Below are 23,385 nucleotides of genomic sequence, written 5' to 3'. Positions count from 1 at the left end.
AGTTCACGTCACATAGCTTAATATGACGTCATATTGTAAAAGCAAGTGGAATATTTGGTTGTGGCCTTTACATACCCATAAAACAAGTAATCCTCAGTTTTAAATACCGATATTTTTCAGATTCAGAGAAAGTTTTAAATTCTTAGTTTGGTTTTCCGATTGTCCTTTCAAGCCTGGAGAAGATGAATTTCATAAAACTCACATATCTCCAATCACGTAGATATGGTATATCCACTTTCCCATTAGAGTCGACATTTCTTCCAGGTTTTATCTGCATTGTGTTGCTTGGCTTCACAAACACCATTGGTGGATTGAACGGATGAGTATCCAGAATCCAAATTATAATCGGAATGTTATATACACTACCTAAAAAAATCAAAATCATCTCAATAACATTAAACAACATTAGTAGGGGATCTTGCACACACTACCTAAAAACAAAAACAAGCCATCCCATATAAACCACATAAAAGGGTCATAATTTTGCTGAGAGTAGATCTAAATAATTTCGGTTTGCATAATAATGTTCCAGTTATAGAGCCAGCCAGCTGCGCATGTTCAGAGTTACATGTAGTATGTCTCCATTCTAAAACATGCTCAGATTGAAAAACTACTACCTGTTAACATACTGTATAAATGTAATGAGTTTCATTAAATAATAACCGTATATTTTTGACTGACATAGTTATCACACAGTGTTTATATTATCATACCTTTTGGTTTCTATGGACAGGTATGCTTTTGTTAACATAATACCTAGATGTATGTACCTATGCAGTAGTACATGTATCTTGGAATTATCATTTTTAACTAGGTAAAATGTTTGTGGTTAACATATTATACTGGTTTGTTTGGATGTAATGTTATTGGTATATTGTCTAAATACTTCTACTGTGATCAATTTATTTGCTGGGTTGTCCCTAAGAATTGAAATAGCAGGGGACGTAAGAGAAGGTTCTTTGATTGGTCGTCTAACTGAGGGTTGGGGTGAATACCAGAATACTGGAAGACTACATCATTATAGTTTGATGAAATCCCAAGCCCTGGAGCTGAGGAGCAACCCTGCATTTGTGTTTTAGTGTTTATGAGGATTTAATTAAAATTTCAGGATAAGAATTTCTAACAAAATTCACATGCATCGATCGCCCAGGAACCCAAAAATTTCATATTATTTGATAAGTAAGGATTAACCTTTGAATTGGACAGGTATTGCTCCATCCAAAGTGAGCAGGTCTTTGCTTTTGCCATCATTGAAATCTGCAAATTTATTGATATCAACATTGTCATCAACATGATAAAACAAGGTAATAAAAGCAGGAGGTAATTTATTGAGAACAGCATGACTCCTTTAAATTTATGTCCAACAATTAGAAAATTACAAATGTTTAAAATACCATACCAAACTGAATATGCATTTAACATAAAGAATAAAAACATGCCTTACTAAAAAAATTGTATAATGGGCGGAGATCTTTAAACTGACTTATGGCATTGGTCACATGTCTCTTCGTTATGTACTGCAAAGAAGACCCGTAAATAACAATATATTAAAAATCTGTACAACAAGAGAATTTCTTTTCAACAATATTAAAATATAAATTTTTCTTGGTCCAAAGATCACGTAGATGTTTGAGAAAATGCTTGTATGTATTAATTGTATTGAAGAATGGGTTTATCTTTCAAAAGTAGAAATATCTAGCATCTCAGAGGGAACACATATGTCTACAACTCAGTATAACATGTATAACACCTTGTTGGATCATTACATTATTGTGGTGAAAGGCTTATTACAAATTGTGTGTCTCTTGAAATTATAACCCAATGAATTATGCTTGCAGAAACATATGATCTTGGTTGGTCCACAATTGCTATACAGATAAATACGAGGACTGTTCAATAAATAAAGTCATCGGTGCTCAGAAAGAAGCAAAAGACGTTTTCAATGATTTAGTCTTAATAATTTAATTTAGAATTCTCTTTTAATTAAAACACATGTCCATAACATTTTTATCCAACTTCTGATTGTTTTAAAAGTCATTTTTTGAGTATGACCCTTAGTATACTGGAAAATGGCAGATCTTATGATTTCCTGGACTAGTGTTTTCGTTCTGAAAAGTGGGCTTTTCAAGTTTGGAAAATGAAACAAGTAAAAAGGCGAAAGATATGGCGAATATTGTTAATGTGTAAAAAATTCATTTTCTGTTTATCCCAAAAACTCCTTACTCTTCATGGCGTGCGGGTATGGACGCTGTCATGAAGAAATTTAATGTCGTGGGTTTCTGATTCTGCATTTTTTTTGCAAATATTCTGCTTTCTAGACTCTTCCAGATATTCAATTGCCTCCCTGAATACGAATTTACACAACAAGACCACTTATATTTAAGAAAATTGCATATAAAATTCTGTCTTTGTGCTCTTGCAATTCTTTGCTCTTCTTAGACCTTTGCTAATTTTGTCAAGTACATCTTCATGATCTTATTGTTAACTTTGTTTCCAGGTTTTTAAGCAATAGATTCAAGTTTCATTATCTGTTTGAATTTCCAATAACCTTGGATAACTACAATTTTTGATTTTTTTAAATATAATTGTTTAGATATTTTTACACGCTGTCGTTTTCACTCATTCTTCAAAACATAGGGGGACCTTTGAGAACTATATATAAGCTTTTTAACTACCAAACGTTCCTTAAAACAGTGGTAACTAATCCCGAAATGATGTCTATCAAATTTTCTATGTGTATTATTGTCAGTCATACATCATCAGTGATAATATGTTGAAATTTGGCAAACAATACTCGACTTGTTATAATTTTTGTTGGCATTAGGACGGTACCCATTATTGATGCCCATTATATAATTTTTTTATCCTAAGACTTTAAATCCACCTGCTCATTTGTCTATAAAACAGACATTGGTTGCCGTAAATGTTACATATTTCAGTGAATATTTCTTTGGGATTCTTAATGATTTTTACAGCGGCTTAAATGAAGCGTTTAATTTCACTCTATAGTTTACTGATTCTTTAACATTCATTTTATGTGCAGTGTCTCGAAAAGCCCTTGTTTTCCAGCTTCTCACAATGAAACTATGTGATGAAAAGTGGTCACATAAATTTTTAATTCATTAAAGATTCAATAATGCAAAAAAGCCAAGCTTAATGTCATATGATATCTGTATAGTATGTCATACAGTTCAGGACATTATTTATTTATTTATTGAACAGCCCTCGCAGTAGAGACCAGACAAAATGAGATTCATTGGTTTTGTGGTTGAGTATGGAGCTAACAAATCCTTCCCAGAGAACAATGTCTATATGAATGAAAACAACAACAGAGAAAATTCGATGCTCTGGATACAACAGCTGGTAATACATATGTCTTGTACAGCAGTAGCTACAAAGTATCTTCGAATTCAGACTACATGGATAGTGAAAAGTATCAACTTTCAGTCAAATTCTGGTCAACATTTTCCTCCTGTTATAAAATTTGACGCCTTAATCAAAATCGAAAGTAGTCAAGAGGAATTTCTGTAAGGTTTTGACGCTCAGGGTGGACGAACCTCAAAGATAAGGGGGAGGGGAGAGAATGTAAGGATGAAGGGATAGATATTTGGTACTATTTCCCGTTTGCTCAGTCATAAATTTGTTTCATCTAGCTACAGAATGGTTACAAGTAGGTATCGTACTGGATCACATTCACAGTCGCCAACGCTGCTTACCAGCTGCTTTTTCATTAGTTCACAGATACCTGAACTTTTATCAGTAAACGATCTGAGGTAATCGCAGATAGATCTATACTTTTGAAATCTTACCTTGCTCAATGTTTGACTTAAAAATCGATCAAAACTAAGTGCCATCTCTTTAAATCTCGTATTTTACAATTTAATTCCTTGTTTTCTTTCTTGATTGTTATGTCATCCACTAGGTCGGCTTACGTCATCCCTTTTGAATATTTAATATTTTACTATCGATTTGAATCCCACGTGCCGGAATCTTTCTAAATTGTTATAAAATCCGCAAGGTCGGCTTACGTCATCCCTTTTGAATATTTAATATTTTACTATCGATTTGAATCCCACGTGCCGGAAACAAGAAAAACATGAATCAAAATTGATTTACTACTGAGGTGATGTTATGTGAAAATTTAGAAATAAATTCAATAATTAATAAATACTTTATAGGCGATTAAAAATTTGACATAAGTCTTAGTTTGTTTCATGATCCCGAGGCCTGAACTCCACTACATACAAAAAAGAAATCATATGACATTAAGCCTGACTTCCTCTCAAGATTGAATATTTTGAAGACACTGCATTAACTAGAACTGTCCAAACGGGACAAAATACACCCTGCAGTGTTTTTCCAGGTGCCATATCATGAATTTTTTGTACTATATAAGAACAATGTTCATATTAAATCATCAACCCAGGTTCATTGTTTACTCTCAGTTTGTTTGTGATAAGTTTCAAAATGAAAAGAGAGATAACGAAGGTTTATAATTTATTATAGCATAGCAAATAATAGAAAACAAAATATCAAAAATAAATACTTAAGTCCGGGAAAATAGAAAATTAATTTATAAATAAGATACGTCTTAAATGGCCAAAAGAGGGAAAGGGGAAACTTTGTCCTTAGACCAACAAAGAAGAGGCCTCGAATGAATGAAAGCAACGCTTTGTATAAGGTTTGGAACAAAAGAATTTATATAACAAAAGAAAGGAGACTCTAGAAGGTGTTCAATAAAATACCGGTAGAAAATAAATTGATCAAACTTTAGATTCCCTAAATTAAGCTAACATTATTACATTCCCCTATCTTAAGATGAATTATAAAAAAAATTATAATTTTCTTTGTATACATATATGATTTTCAATTAAACACAAAAATTAAGAAAATCACATGCATTGTAAATTGATATACATTGTAAATATATGTAAATTATTTATAAATGCATAAATACACACAATAAATAAAGAGATGTACAAAAATATAATTTATATCAATTTTAATATCCATATTGTCCATCATCTTACAAAGTACCAAGAATTTTCATACACAAAGTCTTTTAGTAATATATTCACAAAAGTCCTGTAAAGTCCTGTAATGTTTACTCAAAGTCTTTCAGGTCTTCCATCTCCATCCAGATCCATCTGTGTTATCAAGCTCGTACTTTTGATGTTTTCTCTTATCTTCTTGTGCTTGTCGTCTACATTCTTTCGTGGATGGCTTCCGCGGGTGTATGATGGGTTCTGGCATCGGACCTCCTTGAGTGTTGATATATTTGGCACTGAGTTTTTCAAAGGAGGATTTCATCAACAGCTCTTCGGCCTTGGTTTTCTCTAGTCTATGGTATTGGTATAGATGTTTCCGCAATTGGATTTTACCGTTCTTAAAGACTCTAGCACATTCAGTGCATCTATGTAATGTTATAATTGAAGTATGAATGTCCTTCCAATGTTTCTTTGACTTTGAGTAGTTGTTGAAGTGTAGGGTATAAGAACAATCTGGAACAGGGCAAAACATACCGTTCTCGTAAACAAAGTCGGCGTCCAGAGATTGCAGTTCACTTTCATTAAAAGTCAGCTCTACAACGTCCATCCTAAAAGAAAAAGAAAGCAAACATAAAATTATGATGAATAAATATGTTATTGCCTTATTTTTCTACCGAACCTGGAGGTTTGCATTTGTGGTGAAAAGGCATTAGGTGAATCCTCAGTGTCGGAATTGATATGAAATAGAGGAATATTTTCTGTACTGACATTAGATGCTTCTGTGGAGCAAACATGTTCAGGAAACCAATTGCGAGATGGTTTCCTCCGTAAGGTTTTAAATGGTCCACATGAACAGTTATTTTGGGAGAGTTTTCATTTTCCGGAATTTTATATAGGAGAGATGAAATTTTATTAACAATTAAATAGGGACCCGTCCATCCTAAGCCTAATTTATTTCGCTTTAGGTGGGTACCATCTCCAAACCCAGTAATTTTTCTTTAAAGATCCGGGTTTCAAACCTACGTCACAATAATTTTTCTGTCGATTTGCCACCTTGCATAAGTGCTCATACGCAAATACAAACGTATCTCTCATAGAATTTTGTAACCATTCGATGTATTCAGAAGGGCAGAAGTCGTTTTGATCTGGAGGAATTCCAGCAATAATATCAATGGGACAACTAAGTTTATGTCCAAACATGAGGAGAGTGGGGGTGCAGTTGGTACTTTCCTGAATGGTGGCTCTATAAGTCATAGTTAAATACGGTATATGGTCGTACCAGTCGCTTTTGTTTTCGCTTACAAAGGCTGATAACATTTGTTGAAGAGTACGGTTAAATCTCTCGACAAGACCGCCAGACTGAGGTCTGTATGGCGTTGTTCTAGTCTAATCTATTTCTAATTTTGAACATAAATTTGAAAATAATATGGATTCAATCTCTCGACCTTGGTCAGTGTGGGTTTGTTTTGGAACACCTAACCTAGAAATGAATTCTCATTTATTTGTCTGCTATACAGTTAATGCAGTGTGATATTGTATTGCATATGATTTCGCCCACTTTGAAAAATAATCACAGACAACCATTATGTACTCGTTGCCATTTTGAGTAATAGGCAGGAAACCCAAGATATAAATGCCAATTCGATCTAATGGTTTGGTTATTTCAGAAATTTTAAGAGGAGATTTCCCTAAACCAGGTTTCCTTTAAGCACATTTATCGCATTCTTTGCACCATGTGTAACATTTTCAATTAGATTTGGTCAAAAAACTTTCGTTACACTGCCTCGGCAGTGCGTTCTATGCTAAAATGAAAACCTATCCTAGCAGAATGGAGTCGGCCAAAAATGAAATCACTTATTTCACGGGGCGCAACTAGTTGAATTTCATCATTATTTGTTTTATACAATACATTGTTTTTCAATAATAGTAGGTCCCACTTGTTCCATAGGTGTTTTGTTTCAGAGTTTCGTCAGAGTACCCTTGAAAACCTTGGGGGGTTCTCGTCAGTTTCGATCTTTATTTTTAGAATAGGGGCGATGGCATTATCTCTTAACTGCATTTCAGTCAAACTTTTTGGAGACCATGTGTCTAGCTAGTTTGAAGTTAGAGTATCAATGTCACTTTGATTTTCAGATAGAACTGGGCATAGCGATACAGGTTCATTAAAACCTTAATTTTCATCGATAGGGGATGTCACTTTGGGGATGCATCTTTTCTTTCAGACATTAATTCTGAAAAACATTCAGGGCATTCTGGTCGAGTACCAGGTCTTGACAGAGGTTTACGTGAAAGATTGTACATGTCAGCCTTTAAATGCTGCAAACCCCATTCTATGTTCAATCTTAAAATCATTTGTGTCCAGAATATTTATCCACCTAGCGACTATATGCCTTCAGGATTCCTAAAATTGTTAAGCCAGGCTAAGGAAGCATGGTCAGTCCTGGCTAAAAATTGTCGGTCCCAAAGAAAAAGCCGAAAATGTTTGACAAAAATAACTACAGAAAGTAGTTCTTGTCGAGTCGTACAATACCGACGTTGGACACTATTTAAGGTTCTACTAGCGTATGCTATTACATGCTCTTGACCATCTTGAATCTGAGAAAGCAGTGCTCCAATACCAGAAAGACTTGCGTCAGTGTCAAGAATTAACTGACCTTTGGAAGTGGGGTATAATAATACCGGTGCAGAAACAAAAAGTTTCTTCCTTTCTTCAAAAGAACTTTGACACGATTCGTCCCATATAAACTTTCTGTTTTTCTGTGTCAACCTGGTCATAGGAAAAGCAACAGTGCTAAAATTTGGTATAAAACGCCTATAGTACCCTGCTAACCATAAGAACCCTCGTACCTTACTAACATTAGGGGACACAGGCTATGTGGATACTGCTTATATCTAAAAAGTATTTTTTTCTCTGTATTTACAGTTATTATTTAAAAATAAATTATCAATGTAAGAGTAACATGTGTGCATTCGAAATTAAAAAGTTTAATAACAAGAAGCAAGAGGCCTATAGATTACAATGCCCATCTGAGTAACTTCAGCCATGCTTCACCAGATTTTCCACTTGTAATACTTATTGTGGCCCCAACCCACCCCTTTGGGTCATGATTTTAAAAATGTAGAATTTACGTTTCCCCAGGAAGCTTCAAAATAAGTTTTAGCTTCTTTGGCCCAGTGGTTCTTCGGAAGATTTTTTGATGACCTGACCCTATCTTTGTGTTTTCTTGTTTACTGTGGTTTCATTAATTTTCGATGGCATCAATTTTCTTGGATTTTTTGAAACAGACGTTTTCGAGGAAACGTATAATTTCATGGACAAAAGCATTGCCTATACAAATGAATAACAAATTTCTTATTTCAGCGAACATTTATATATTGATGAAACCACAGTATTCCCCAATATAAGACGATTTGGACCCTCAATTAAGAAATTAAATTCCCTTTTGTCAAAGATGTTTTTTTCACCTTTGGTTACATTTTTCCAGTTAGTTCTAAAGAAAAAAATGAAAATGTGAAAAGTTTACAGATGGACGGACAGACAGACAGCTATACAGAGAGACGACGAACAAAGGATGACAGAAAGTCAAACACACACACACACTTAAGCCTTAAAGTTACTTTGAAAACAAAATTGAAAAATAATATATGATTATATTGTAAAGAAAAGAAAATGAGCAAAGAGTTTATTAATATAATATGTACTTGAATATAATTATGTAGAAAAGTAAATTGTAAAAAAAAATATACATGAAAGAGTAGTACAATACAGTGTGTAGTTAATAAAGTATGCCAGGGCATAAAAGATAGTTTGAAATCTGGGATAATTTAATAACATAACGAGCGAAGCCCACATTTCCAACTACTAGTATCATTGATGTCCCAGTTTAACTCTACTGATTAGACAGAGATTCCTTATACATGTATTTCCATAAATGTCTATAAGATTTTATAGTAAACAAAATGTTGACTAATAGACTGATTTAAATTTCAATAGTCCCCGCCCATTGACATCAAATACGTACAAAGAGAGCCATTTACATACATACTAAGCCCCCTTTATAATTAGCTCATGTCCTATCAACTGGCAAAAAATTACGTCATGGTAGAATGATCAAGAAATCAACTAACTTTTAAGAGTTACGTGTATCACAGCGTAAACAAATAACAATAAAACCTGACACTCTTTCTCATTTAGATGTACAACTAATTATTACCACAGAATATGCATACCGGTATATCCCTATCGTACTTATATATAATAAGGATATATGATATTCTGATATGATATAATATATCTTTATTGTATTTATATACAAGAGTACAGTTATTTTTATGAAATGATTCCGATTATACATATTATAACCACACCAGACTAAAAAATAAAGATTCATTTTGACTCATCATACAAGACTGCAGTTTTGACTCTTGTTAACAATGATACAGCATTAATTTACAAGAATTAAAACCTTTTTCATACATCAGTGCTTTAATTTATACAAGTAGTGGAATATCTTCACAATTCTTTTTCACTTAGCCACAAAGAGATTTTCACAGTTACGAACAGTTTATGTTTACACATTGTTAACATGTATTGGATTTCCTTAAGGTATTCGATGTATAATGAAGGGCTTTTGAACGATTTTAAATACTTTTAAACTAATTAAAAATGCATTGCTAGATAACGATTAAAGTGACATGAACCAAATTCACAAGACTGATAACCTGTAAGGAGACCGTCATTTTGCACATTAAAAGTTTTTGAAGAGTTATCTGTCCTTGAGCAAAAGAAGAAAATTTTTGATTTCTCAAAATTTGTGCGGTAAATAATTCATTTTATTTAATATTTGATTAAAGAGAGTTTATGTATATTTTCACCAAGAGATTTCTTTGAAATTCAAATTACTTTTTACAATATCTTATAAAAACCTGCGTTGCCCATAGACTTCAATGTAAAATTCAAGGTGCAATTAATTGGAGATAAGAATAATCAAAATTTTGTAAAAATCCTTTGATGGAGCGTATTTATTTGATAACATCTTCAAAATGTTACCATGATTAGGAATATCGGACCATTCATTTATAAGGTACAAAATATGGTCGTTATACATTGAATACCTTAACTTTACATGGTAAGGTATGAACCCTTTGGGTCTGATCACTTTATGGAAGAAGGATATTGAGATAACGAACAGTATTCAATCTCCATGGAACTGTTCATTGTTGATCTGATTATGAGAGAACCTTAACATATGGAGGTAAACTTCTGAATTAAGCATTCCTGGATTTGTGGGTTTGAGAAATATCATTGGAGTCCTGTTTGTAATTGACAATGATGTCAATTTCTCTATGCCACACCTATCCATATTTGGTGACAGTTGTAGTATGTTCGCAAGTTTACTTTTTTTGAGTTGAGCTGAGTTTCTGCAACGCATCAGATAAATTATGTCCTTTGTGTTTTCGAGAGGAGAGGCAGGAAGTACAGACGGGAATTTTACATTTCTCACAGTAAAGTTCACAATTTTTGTGCTTGTGATTTGAACATTTTGGGTAGTGAGGTGTAGAGGTTTTGTGTCTGTATGGTACAACGTTATGTCTTTTAGACGAATCAGACAGATGTTTTCCAACACAGTTTATACAGAGGTTTACATTACAAAGTTCACAATAACTCTGTAATGCATCTGTTTGACACAAGTCACAGAGTAAGATGTCTTGGGCACTGAAAAGAGGTTCCTTTACTGGAGTTTGGGTTAAATGATCAGTTGACCCTGTAATTAAAATTTAAAGGAGACTAAAATCATATGATTATAGAAACTTTCAATGACACCATAATACGAGTACAGTTCTGTAGCTAATTAAGTAATATAATCTAAAATTTTACTTTGAAAAATAAATTCATGCAGAAGTTTAGTGTATGAATTGTATTAAATAATGATAGAATAGAACATAAAAACAAGTACATCAAAACTTAGAAAAAAAAATTATATGAGCAAAGATTACTCCATATTAAGCACTTCAATTACCGGGTAATGATTTAATATACTAGTTTAACAACCATTAGGATATTCTTCGAACTTATATAAAATAGTGCCATATTTAATTTCTTCATTCTTATAATTATTGTCTATCTTATTAACCTTGCATTGGGTAAGGCGTCTGAAATTGACCGGCCCCGGGGTAAGGGGATTGGGGTTGTGCTTTAGGAACAGCTTTGGAAAACACTGGGGGTTCTTCTCCAAACACAAGAACCAGAATCTGGACCAGTATTAGCAGTTCCGACTGGGGCTGGAAAAAATGTTATCAATCTCAAACTCTGGTGACCTCAGCAGATATCTCAAGCTTACCGACCCAAAGAGACAAGGATAAGCATAGGTCTCCCTTAGTCTATACCATCCTGTACAACCACAAAAAGATTCAACGCAGCACAGTTAAGGTTACAAAAAGGAGGCGGAGCCTAATTTGTACGGGAAAACTTTACTATGACATCATACACATTATACGCCATACAACATTTCTTTAAAATAACACAAAATGAGTTTATCTGCTAATTTAACCAGTAAGAAATCATAAAACTACATAAAAACTAACTACAGCGTGTTGTTTTTTCGTTAGTTAAATCCCACATAACAAGTTATAAACAAGTCACTGATCGCAATACACTTGTCAATATGACGTCATTTCTTACAACGTGACGTAGATTGTTTGCAGTGAGAGACAGATCAAGTAATATTTTCTCAACAAAAAATATATTATCTAATTAAATAAAATATCATTTACAGATATTCTATGGGCCAATAACTTGAATTTAATGTCTTCTTCACTATTTTATTTTAATTTTTCTGTACATTACGTATTTAATTGACACTGCCGTATATTTGTGTGCAAGTACATCGGGGGGTAATGTGGGGGTCTAAATAAATCAATCTAGTGCAAGGGCATACACTCTATGGATCACAATAAGCTTTTACATGTTAACTAAAGAACTATTAAAGTATCTGAAAAGTGCTGCGATCCTGATGAAATCTGAAAAACAATTTAATTATTTCAATATTCCATGCCGCTGACCAGCACAAAATATAGCATTTGGTCATACAAGTATAATTTAAAGAATGAAATTGCAGAATTTAGACAGGATCGAGTTTAATATATATTTATACTTAATTTGGAAATTGAACTTGATTATGCCCTTGCACTAGTGATATTTATATGTAACATCAATTCTTCAAGTCAATGTGCTAAAATCGCGTGACTGCCGCATCACGTGACTAGTCTAAATATAAAATATGATCGTCCTCGATATGTAGTTATTAATCACAATTACAACTATCCGATATAAATAATGTACTAAAAATAATCACCATCCCGATTACGAATACATTTTTAAATACAAAATTTAGTCGATATTTCCATTGCGCACCTTAACTGTACTGCGAACTTGTTTGTGGTTGTATGTATTTAATATATCTACTTATTTTGTAATATCTAAGCTAGGGATGGCAATTCTTAACTGGTTAATCGATTAATCGGTCGGAACGATGCTAATCGGTTAGAAAATCCGTAGTCGGTTAGTCGAAAAAAAATAAAATTTTATGAAAATTTAAACACAATTTCCTTAAAATTCCTTATTCTACTTCTTTTTATTTTTAGAAAGGAAACCATTGCGTAGATGTTTATTGAGTGTTTTACACATCTTATTATTAAGAACTTGTGGAGATAATTATAGCTCTCCAGGATGAGATCGCAGGGGTAATTAGTCAATTCATAAAGTGTTGATTACTCTTTTAAAACATTATGCGATTACCCGGATAGTACTGTGATTTTTTAATGATATTATTAATATCACCGTTAAGCACTTTTAATTATGGTATGTCTATATTTTGCCGTTATCCGGTAAATCAAATTATTAGAAAGAACGTTGTAAACTGTAATTAATAGTTTTGATTATGGTGACAATGCAGAATTAACTTCTTTCACATCTGCGTTGAAAAATCATCCCCGACTGATTTCTGAAGCAAGATTCATGGTTTTCTTTAATTTTCTCGTCTATGGAAATTGAAATAAAATATAATTTTATATACAACAAAGATCCCCGATAAAAATAAACAGAATTTAACTTCTAAAGTTTTTTTTAACCTTCTTGAAAAGAAATGAAATGAAATGAAAAAAATTGTCAAAATATCTTGATACGACTAACCGGTTAATCGGTCGGAACGTTTTGCGGTTAACCGATTAGCAATTCATTCTTAATCTAAACTTGTAATAGCTTAAGAGATTTTGAACGCTTTTAAGATGATTTTAAACTAAAACGCATTGGTAGATAACGATAAAAATAAAATAAACCAAATTCACAAGACTGATACCATGTAAGGAGACAGTCATTTTGCACATTAAATGATTTTGAAGAATTATCTGCCCTTGATGACAAGAAGAACATTTTTGATCTCTCAAAATGCGGTAAATAATTTATTTTTATGCAGTTCATGCATATTTTTACAAAGAGATTTGTTTGAAATTCATATTACTTTTTACAATATCTTATAAAATCATGTGCTGCCCATAGACTTCAATTTAAAATTCAAGGTGTATTTAATGGGCAATAATCAGAATTTTGTAAATGCCTTTGGTTGCGCATTTTTATTTGATGATATCTTCAAAATGCTACCATGATTAAAAAATATCCGATCATTAATTCATTAGGTAAAAATATGGCCATTAAACATTGAATACCTTACGACTGGCCTTAATATGTTTGAAGTCTACCATTGTCTTTGCAACAAGGAAGACAAAGCTTAATTTATCTCTTAGATTTAGAAAAAGATTACACTTTTTATTTGGGTATTTCTTATTGTCCTGGCATAGATAAATTTCATACGACTCACATATCTCCAGTTATGAAGATATGGTAGATCCACTTTTCCATTTGGGTCGACATTACGTCCAGGTTTTATACGCATCATGCTGTTGGGATTCACAAACACTATGGGTGGATAATAAGGATATTTGTCCAGAATCCAGATCACGATAGGAATGTTGTATACCCTACCTAAAAATGGAATCTTCATGTATAAACAACATTTTAAAAGTCATCCCCTGTAAACCTCATAAAATATTGTTAAGGTTTCGTCAAAGGTCAACATGTTCAAAAATTTATTTTTACAATAGCCCCAAAACTATATAAGGTATAAAGTTAAACTTTTTACAGTTTATCAATTTTTCATTGATTAACAGATGAAAAGTATCACTTGATAAAAAAATACTTGGAAAAAATAGTTATTGAGAAAAATTATTCGTAAAAATGCATATATTTTCAAAAAATATACCTAATTAATTCCATGCCCTTAGTGAAAACCATTATTGCAGAAACAAATATGTTTATCAATGAAGGGCAAGTTGGACTTATATCGTCACTGGAAAGTTGTTTTCCCTGTTTATTTTGTCCAAATGTTAAGACTTGAAAGTGAAAGTACATTGCAAATGGCGTGTTCTAAAGGGGTCTTGTCTTTATACATTTCATGCTTTCAATAACAGCCTTTCAGAGACCATTCACGTCCAACTTGCCCTTCAATGATAAACATATATTATTTCTGCAATAATGATTTTCACAAAAAGGATCGACAGAATAAAGCAGGCGCATTTTTTTTTAAATATGCACATTTTCTGATACAATTTTTCTTCAAAAAAAATCTTTTTTAAAATATTTGTTACCAAGTAATACTTTCTGTCTAATACTCAATGATATATTTATATACTGTAAACGTTTTGACTTTATATACCAGACATAATTTTGGAGCTATTGCAAAAATAAATTTTTAGACATGTTGACCTTTGACGAAACCTTAACAATAGTTATACTATACTCACAGACAAGTTAGGGTTAACATTTACCTTTGTACTGGACAGGAATCGTTCCATCCAAATTGAGCAGGTCTTTTCTTGTGCCATCATTGAAAGCTGTGAATTAATTAATGAAAATCAAAATTATAATCAACTTAATTAAACATAGAAATGAAACTCAACTATCTGTAGAAAACTGTTTACTTTATTTCATACATGATGCTGTATCAAACCGTCACAAAAATAAATTTCAAATCTTTAATATAACTGTAAACAAGTCTTTTGAAATATGGAATAGAACTTTGACTCACTAAAACAGTCATACGATGGGCAGAGATCTTTAAAGTGACACATTGCATTAGTTACGTCTGTCTTCGCAATGTCTGCATGCTTGTACTGTTTAAAAGATCAGTATTAAACTATGCATTGCAATCTATGTTACCTAAATAATTTCTTTAGTACAATTTCAAAATATAATTTTTCTCGGTCCAGAGATTGGATATATTTGTCAGTAGTAGAAACATCTGAAACACCTGAACAGCTCTTCATTGGAGAGCATAAGTTTACTATATCATGCAGTAGAACACATTTTCGAGATCATAATACTTTGATGTGGCGAAAGACTTGAGTCTCTTAGTCATGACACAGAAAACATATACAGTATGCTCCTGATAGGTCCACATTTGTCAGACAGATCAATGGTTACAAACAAGAAAAAAATATATGATCCATTTAATGTTAAGGCTTTGGGGTTGAGAATAGGGTTAACAACTCTTTCCTAGATAACAACAGAGAAAATTTACTGCCCAGGACACAACAATGAGTAGAGCAGCTGCCAAGTACCTCAATTGTTACAGAGCTGTTGTGGTTACAGAGCATTTGGTTTCAGACTTCTTGCAATTGTAAGTGAGAAGTACCTGATTCCAGTCTGATTCCTGTCAACATTTTCCTCCATCTTATATTTTTTACATTTGAGGCTTTTATCAAAACTGTTTAGTCCAGACAAAATTCTCTGTGAGGTTTCGACTTTTGAGTGGTGAACAAACCTCAAAATATATAGGGAAAATGGAAATAAGATAGGTATTCGGAACTATTTCCCGTTTGCTCTGAGTCATAAAGTTGATTGATCTAGTAAAGGTGTGGTTAGTTAGAGGAATGGGATCACATTTACAGTCGCCAACACTGTTCACCACCTTCTATATCAGTAGTTCACAGACACATTAATTTTCATCAGAAAATAGACTACACGAAATTGCTAACTCACTACTTGTTAATTCTTATCAGTAATTTGTACATTTGCCGGATCGGTAGTAATGTATAAAATATGCCATTATTTCCAAAACAGTGGGATTGAAAAAGATCTTGGTATCATGAAAAAGACCCTTGAATGACTTTCTTGTCCGCTAATTTCAAGCTGTGCACTGTGCACCATTTTGCCAAGCTTTTTACTGTTTTCATTTTTTTAACAGATTCTCTAAATGAACACCCTGCAGACGCCATACTTTCTGCTTTAGCACTCTCTTCTAGCGTCAAACGCTGCATACGGTGTTAATTGTTTTCTGAGTTTAATTTGTATAAATGTAAAGAATACACACATACACACACACACAAACACAGAAATGCATTTTTTTTTCTTTGAAAATGGAAAAGACACAATTTTTCTTTGAATTGGTCACACTTCAGTAAACATTGCACTTACTTATAAGGTTGAACATAAATATGCCTTATTTTGTATTCAAGTAACATAATTATTTATATATCAAGTACATCCTTAAAAGGTTTTTAAATTTAAAGTAAATTATTAATTCTCATAGGTGGTGCGTTAGCAATTTTGTCTAGTTTATACTCGAATAGATCTACACCCTACCTTTCTCAATGCCTGCTTCAAAACCTGATCAACACCTGCCATCTCTTTAATTCTCATATATAACAATGAACTTCCTTGTCGTCATTCTAGACGTTAACCTGTTGCCAGATCATGTGATAAAAATACCTGGTATATCTATGTCTGTCAGTGTAGTTAAATTTAAAGACAGATAATAAAATTTAACATGGATTGCAGAATACAATGATTAAACCCACACTTTCTTAAGAAAGTAAGGGTACCTGTATATTGTTGTTATCCCTGTCGTCTGGGCCAAAATAAAACAATAGTTTGTTTGGAATTGCCTCCCGCCTCACTGAAATACCACCCTCCTGAAAAAAATTTTATTGACCAAAAGTAAGAAGATTTTTTTTTTATTTAAGGGGGAGAAAAGTCTTTGTGTGAAATTTTCGAGACATTTCCTTCCTAACCACTTGCTCTTAATTTTTAGGTATTAAAAAAACAATACCTTTATATGCTTATTTTTACACAAGAGCACGTGCAAAAACAGTGTGAAATGCTAAAAATAGACTATTTTCAGACATTATTGTTCTACTCCAAATATGCTCTAAAAAGTACCAAAAATGTCAAATAACATTCAAAATCAACAGGTATTTAATTTATATGACCTGAATCTTTAAAATGAAGGCAAATCCATTGTAATTCATCTCGCATGAAAAATTATGAAGGAGCACAATGTAAGTAACATCCCGTTTTTCGTGTCTTATTTTTTACAATTCCGACATGCATAACAGGTAATATCTTAAAAAGTCTTTGTGTGAAAATGTTGTAATTCATATTTTTTGAAAGAAAGGATTCCTCTCTTTATTTTAACAAAGAAAAAACTATACCTTTATGATAAAATAAACGAAAAATTTGACGTTTTCTTTTATTTTCGTACTCTTCTGTCATAAATATTGACCTTTCTGCACTAAAACAAAGGTAAGTAAGCATTGACAAACATCTTGATTTAAAACTATTTTGCAAAAAACAAGTATTTTGTTTTGATTAGAAATAATTTAAACATATGAACTCGTTTCATCTTCATTCTAATCAATCACTCTGCCCCCCCCCCCATTTCCTCGTCAACAACCAACACCTAATAGAACCAAGGAATGACTTTATACAACTAGAAAACTGACCAGTCAGCAAGGGCCCCGCCATGAGGTAGAATTAAAACGGTGCAGCTTACGGAATGATTAAAAAATGTACGAAGAATAAGCAACAGCAACTGTATTCTTAAAACTGTATTCTTAAAAATTCCTGAATATTCAAAAACCTGAAAATAATATCCTTGTATTTACATTAGGCAGTAAAGAACAATTTAACATTGAATGTATTAAACAATTATGAAGCTTGTGTTATATAGAATGCCAGCCTTCAATGAATGCAAATATCATGAAGGCTTGACCTTAACTTCAAACAAACAGCAGTTGCAAACAAAGATTTTCATTAATCTTAAAGATAAAGAAAAGCCTACTAAATTTTCTGCAGCATGCTAGATAATTGATCCCAAAGGATTAATTGTACCTCTCTCATCATTTTCTTCTAAAGTTACAATAAGAACTTTTTTCAGTATTAATGATAGAATGGGGTTTTTATAAAACTACCTTAAAAATTAATTAACATAAAGTAAAAAAAGTAATTCAAAAAATCTTCTTTAATCTATTTCTTGTTTTTAGAATTCAATGAAATCATAACTATTAAACAAAAATAAATTATAAAAATTTATACCTAAATCCACATTTCACAGTGTTCATAGCATTCCAAATTGACTTAACTTCAAAACAAACTTCATTTGCAGACAGAGGTGGTAATTCATCTCAATGTGACAGATAAAGATAATGCTCTGGATTTTCTTCAGGAGGAAACCTAATTAATCCCAAGGGACTCATAGCCAGCATTCATAACACAATGGGAACATCTTCAGCAGTTATCTCTCTTTGCCAATGCATTCTAAAGTTAAGGAATCTACCCCACCACCCCAGCTCCAAACCAGGGGACATAGAGAACCAAACTTAGCATCAAAATGTGTATTTCTGCCTACTGAACTAATATACCAAATTTGCACTTGATTGGGCAACCAAAAAAAAAAGTTGCCCATTCATTCTTATGCATAGTAAAGTAATCTACCCCACCACCCCAGCTCCAAACCAGAAGACATTGAGAACAAAACTTAGCATCAAAATATGTATTTCTGCCTACTGAACTACCATACCAAATTTGAACTTGATTGGGCAACCATAAAAAAAGTTATTAGAAAAAAACAGAAAATTTGTGGACGGAAGAGAGACAGACGGACAGACAGAGTGATTACTATAGGGCACCCGCAAATCCTTGCGGGGCCCTAATAAAGTCTACATATACTATAAATCAATAAGTAAATATAGGTACAAGTACATTTCTTAATTTTTTTTTTTTAGTTTTATTCAGAAAATACAGTTAATGGTAAGCATAAATTAAACATATTTCTCAGATTTAAGCCGCGTTCTTTGTTGAATTTTATCTTATATTTTTTTGGCACTTTTATATTAGCATATCATGGAGGTATTTCTTTACAGGCAACTGAAATTGCTATGGATTGTCTCCGAGGAGGCCGCCATTACCGATGTTATTTTTAGACGTTCACTCATAGCTATGTCACGTGCTTCCGGAATGATAGTGCACATGCACCTTATCTGCTAGACAAAGTAATAAATCATTTTTTAATGAAATACAATAAAATAAATATTAATTTTAGGTTTAAAATAACTCAGTGATAATCTGCAACAATATTAACACCCCTCCATACGTCCCAATGAAAGGAAGCCAATGTTGTGACACATGTGCGCTGGTCAAATGATAATTACCTATCAACACCCCTCGGGGCAATTAATTGTCTACCGACTCCAAAGCAATGTTTTTACAGTTAGAGCACTGATTATTTACTGCCATGTTAATTGCTGTGATTATTTTCTTTGTTAAAAATTGGGGGTCGGTTTATGACCTTTCGTATTGTAGTGAAATTGTATATGTAAATATGTCCACTATGACCTTTCACCCTGACCTCATAGCCATCCACCCGTGCCGGCACGTTTCCTACCTCAGTCGAGAATTACCAGTCAAACCCTTCACCACGTTTTCCTGCTTTGTCTTGTTATATTGTTGCATGTACCTGAGTTTACCTACCATGTAAACCTGGGTGTTCGTCGTCACCTTTGATTGTAAGGTAGGCAACATTTATTCATAGTAAAATGCTATGATTTTACTACATTGGCGTCGCCGGTAATTCGGAGCGGGGCATATTGTATTTACATGTATTTTACTTGCAACAATTCACGTGTGAGTTTCCACTCGTGAGTAAAAACACGTGAGTGAAATCTTTTGCAATTAGTCATTTTGGAATTTTAGGAAACTGTTGCTTACAGGCGTTATAATTAACGTTATTTGTAAAGTTCAGACAATTTGACTAATTTGCCATGTTATTTTTTTCACTCGTGAGTCGCATTAGAACACGTGGTGATATCACGGTCCAATTATTTTTGTAGTTTCATTTTTCATTAGTATTTAGTATTATATTTTCGTACAGGCGTTTTTGTAAACGTTAGTACGAAAATTTGAACATTTTCATTAGTTGTCTTGTGCAAATTACGTTTTTTTTTCTCGACTCATTGAATTTTGGTCACTTGTGCCACAACGATTGAACTTTATTCTAAATTGTTTATCTATTTCATATTTTTGCACGAGACAAACATTTTTTTTTCTATTGAAAAGTTATTGTCACTCGTGTTGACAATTTTCGAGGAGCGCCGTTTTCTTCTCGACTCGTCTTATATTACGATTTAGAGTTATCATATATTTCTTTTTTCTCTAAGTTCCCTAAAAAATATTTTGGGGGAAAGTAGAGATATATTGTGTTTTTGATATTGTATATTTTTGTTGTGTAGTTTCACAGAGCTAGTTCACGCAAACCGGTTTACCTGTAAAAGCTAAATTTAGATCGAAGCGCACGTGCTTCTCGCTCTAACAGTAGACTAGACTGATTTTGTAGTGTAACGGCTTTACATCTTAGCTCTGTGAAATAGCAGTTCATCTAATTGCAAAAGTATAATCAATTCATATACCATCATCAATTGATTATACAATTAATTATTTAGCTTATCTACAAACTCTCGTAACATCAATGCTTGTTTCTACCGTCGTCTGTCATCGGGCGTTTGTACACTAACGTTGTAAGAGGCTGTCGGTAATTAAAGCAAGGTATAGTTAAGTTACAGATTAATTAACTTTAGTTACGATTAATAAAAGTTTAAGTAATTGTAGTAGACCAATATTTTATCAATCGAAGATTCAATCAACGAGAAATAAAGATAAAGAAAACATCGTAAACCAATAGTATCAAAGATATTAAAAGAGAAGATAGAAAGAAAAGCGGAGAGAATAAAGAGAACTGTCAAACTATAAATCGCCAGAACTTTACTGTTGAATTAAACCGGCTTAAGATACAATTTATTGTGTTAAAGTAACGTTTAATTCATCAATCAACCAGAAATAAAGACAACATCGAAAAAGTTATTAGATAAAAAGATAGAGAGAATAGAAGATAGAAAGAAAAGATAGACGCAGTAAAGTGAAATTATCTGGACCATCTCGATCAATTAAACCGGCTTAAAATACAATTATTATATTGTGTTAAAGTAACGTTTAATTCAGATCACAGTGAGAACATAACATAAATCTTGTTGTACATCAGTTATTTAATGTGTTGTGATATTTTCACCGGCGTTTTCTTTTACCGTAACGTGGAAATAGCTCAACATACGTCACATTAGATGACTGAATGCTTCAGTAGTGTCAAACGGCGTGATCATTTTCCGTAACTTTGAACTACTGAAAACAACAAGATGAATCCAGCAATGACACTTGGTACAGCACCTCATGGATTCTATGGTGGACCATACCTGCCATCATTCAACCAAGGCCAAAGTGGGTATCCTTATCCTTGTACGCCAGTCCCTGGGAGCTATCCAATACCATTTCCTGGATATGGTGGACCATTCCCACAATCATTCTTTGGACCACCACAGCCATGCCCTGGCATACCATATGCATATGGCCCTTATCCCGGAATGATCCCACCTGGATACATGGTACCTCAGATGACTTACCCACAACCATGCATGTATGGAGGGCCACCAATGCCACCACCATTGATCCTAACAGGAGCTGGGGGAGCTGTACAAAGTCCTGCTGTGTCCCCAAATGAAATTCCAGACAACAACCAGGATCAGGTACTATCTGCACCATTGAGACCTGGAGATGCCAGCAGCTGTGCACCTGTCCTGCATGCAGCAGTAAACCATCAACAGCAGATGCCAACACTTACTGCAGTAGTACACCAGCAGCAGATGCCAACAGTTACCTGTAAAAGTCCACCAGGTTTTCCACTAATACAGAGTGGTGATATATCACCTGCTAGTATTCAGTGGAATACCATGGTGTCACAGGATGGTCTCCATGTTCCTGGAATTTCAAAGTCACCAGACATAGAAGACAAGAATGTTCCTGAAGGCAGTTCATCTGAGTTATGGCTACCGAGTAGTGAGCAATCAACTGCTGGTTGCCATACAACTACAGATGCTGAATACACTACTAACTGCCAACAACCACGTACCGGACTTGACACCAGACACACAGCTATCTAGGAGTGATTCTTCGCCTGAGCATAGCAACAAGTCAGTTGTAAATGCTCAGACATCCAGCAATTTACAGGAGTCCTCCTACCAAGAGCTGGTAACAGACGAAAAGGGAACAGCAACCTCTTCACTAATCGAGCTGCCAATTCATAATGAGAAGATTAGTGAAGCGCTGAATGCTTATCCCACACTGTCTGTACCAGCAACAGCTGTGTATCAAGACAGCACTGAAAGTGACACCACAGATGGCCCAACCAGGTCTGCTTGGAATGCGGCCAACAAGGACTTCCCAAAATTGACCAATTACAGAAAGTGCCTTGTTTGTGTATTCCAGTATGTGGACAATGGGCTGGGCATTCCATCTGGGCTGCCACTAGAAAACAAGTGCTGGGCCGTGCCATGGCTCACTGAATTTATTTAGATCATTTGCAAATAAAACCCCTGAAGTGCTTTTACCCAGTGTCTATTTACTGTATTCTTTGACTTAGAAGGGACAGCAAAATAAAAAGGTACTGTGCTTCACCGTACCTTTTCCGGGTTTCAATTCAGAGATTAATATGATTTAATACAACCTCTGTAATACGAATAAGAAGAAACAAATCAGAGATATCTTCTTAAAAAATTTATTCACATTTAGAACAGTCTTTCAACAAAACACTGAAGTATAGAGTAACATTCCTCTATAAATATACGCACATGTACAATTCGAGTGTGACAAAAACTTCACCCATTACCTCCGGAGTAATATTCCTCCGTAAGACCAATGCAAAGCTTCTGAAGTCTGAAAATTTACTACAGAGTAATATTCCTCTAAGGTTATTTACAACTCTAAACTAAAACAAAAATGTTGTAATGCTTAAGTAAGACAAAATCTCGTATATAGGGTAATATTCCTCTAGAAGATTTTGTACGATGATTATAAGAGAAAATCTGAACTATGTAGTAATATTCCCCTAAGTGCAGCTCTACTACGACGAAACTTATCTACAGAGTAATATTCCTCCAGAACGCTAAGTACAAATATGTA

General features: G+C 33.5%; 1 protein-coding gene and 1 long non-coding RNA gene across 4 annotated transcripts in view; both read right to left on the bottom strand.

Annotated features, from left to right (window-relative positions):
- LOC134258116 (tumor susceptibility gene 101 protein-like) overlaps window positions 1–16,787 on the bottom strand; it is a 29,607-nt gene extending 12,820 nt beyond the window's left edge. The window contains exons 1-6 of one of the 3 annotated variants that reach the window (XM_062740667.1): window positions 16,687–16,787; window positions 15,131–15,215; window positions 14,871–14,936; window positions 13,865–14,028; window positions 11,123–11,270; window positions 9,263–10,753 (exon numbers count right to left, since the gene is read on the bottom strand). In XM_062740667.1, the coding sequence (XP_062596651.1) occupies window positions 10,383–10,753; window positions 11,123–11,270; window positions 13,865–14,028; window positions 14,871–14,936; window positions 15,131–15,215; window positions 16,687–16,743 (891 nt within the window). In that variant the 5' untranslated portion in view covers window positions 16,744–16,787 and the 3' untranslated portion in view covers window positions 9,263–10,382. Of the gene's footprint in view, window positions 1–9,262; window positions 10,754–11,122; window positions 11,271–13,864; window positions 14,029–14,870; window positions 14,937–15,130; window positions 15,216–16,686 lie in introns of those variants that run through there. The other 2 variants (XM_062740670.1, XM_062740668.1) reach the window with 2 other exon arrangements.
- On the bottom strand, window positions 1,190–3,886 carry LOC134258121 (uncharacterized). Its single transcript, XR_009990084.1, has 3 exons — window positions 3,810–3,886; window positions 1,445–1,517; window positions 1,190–1,257 (listed from the first exon to the last, which is right to left on the bottom strand). It is a non-coding gene; the product is annotated as an uncharacterized LOC134258121 (long non-coding RNA).
- Window positions 16,788–23,385: the final 6,598 nt, after the last annotated feature.

Source organism: Saccostrea cucullata, unplaced genomic scaffold, assembly GCF_032062105.1.
Source record: "Saccostrea cucullata isolate Sc308-1 unplaced genomic scaffold, CSIRO_AGI_Scuc_v1 ctg5039, whole genome shotgun sequence".
NCBI classification, from domain to species: domain Eukaryota; kingdom Metazoa; phylum Mollusca; class Bivalvia; order Ostreida; family Ostreidae; genus Saccostrea; species Saccostrea cuccullata.
This window is presented reverse-complemented; position numbering and strand designations above follow the sequence as displayed.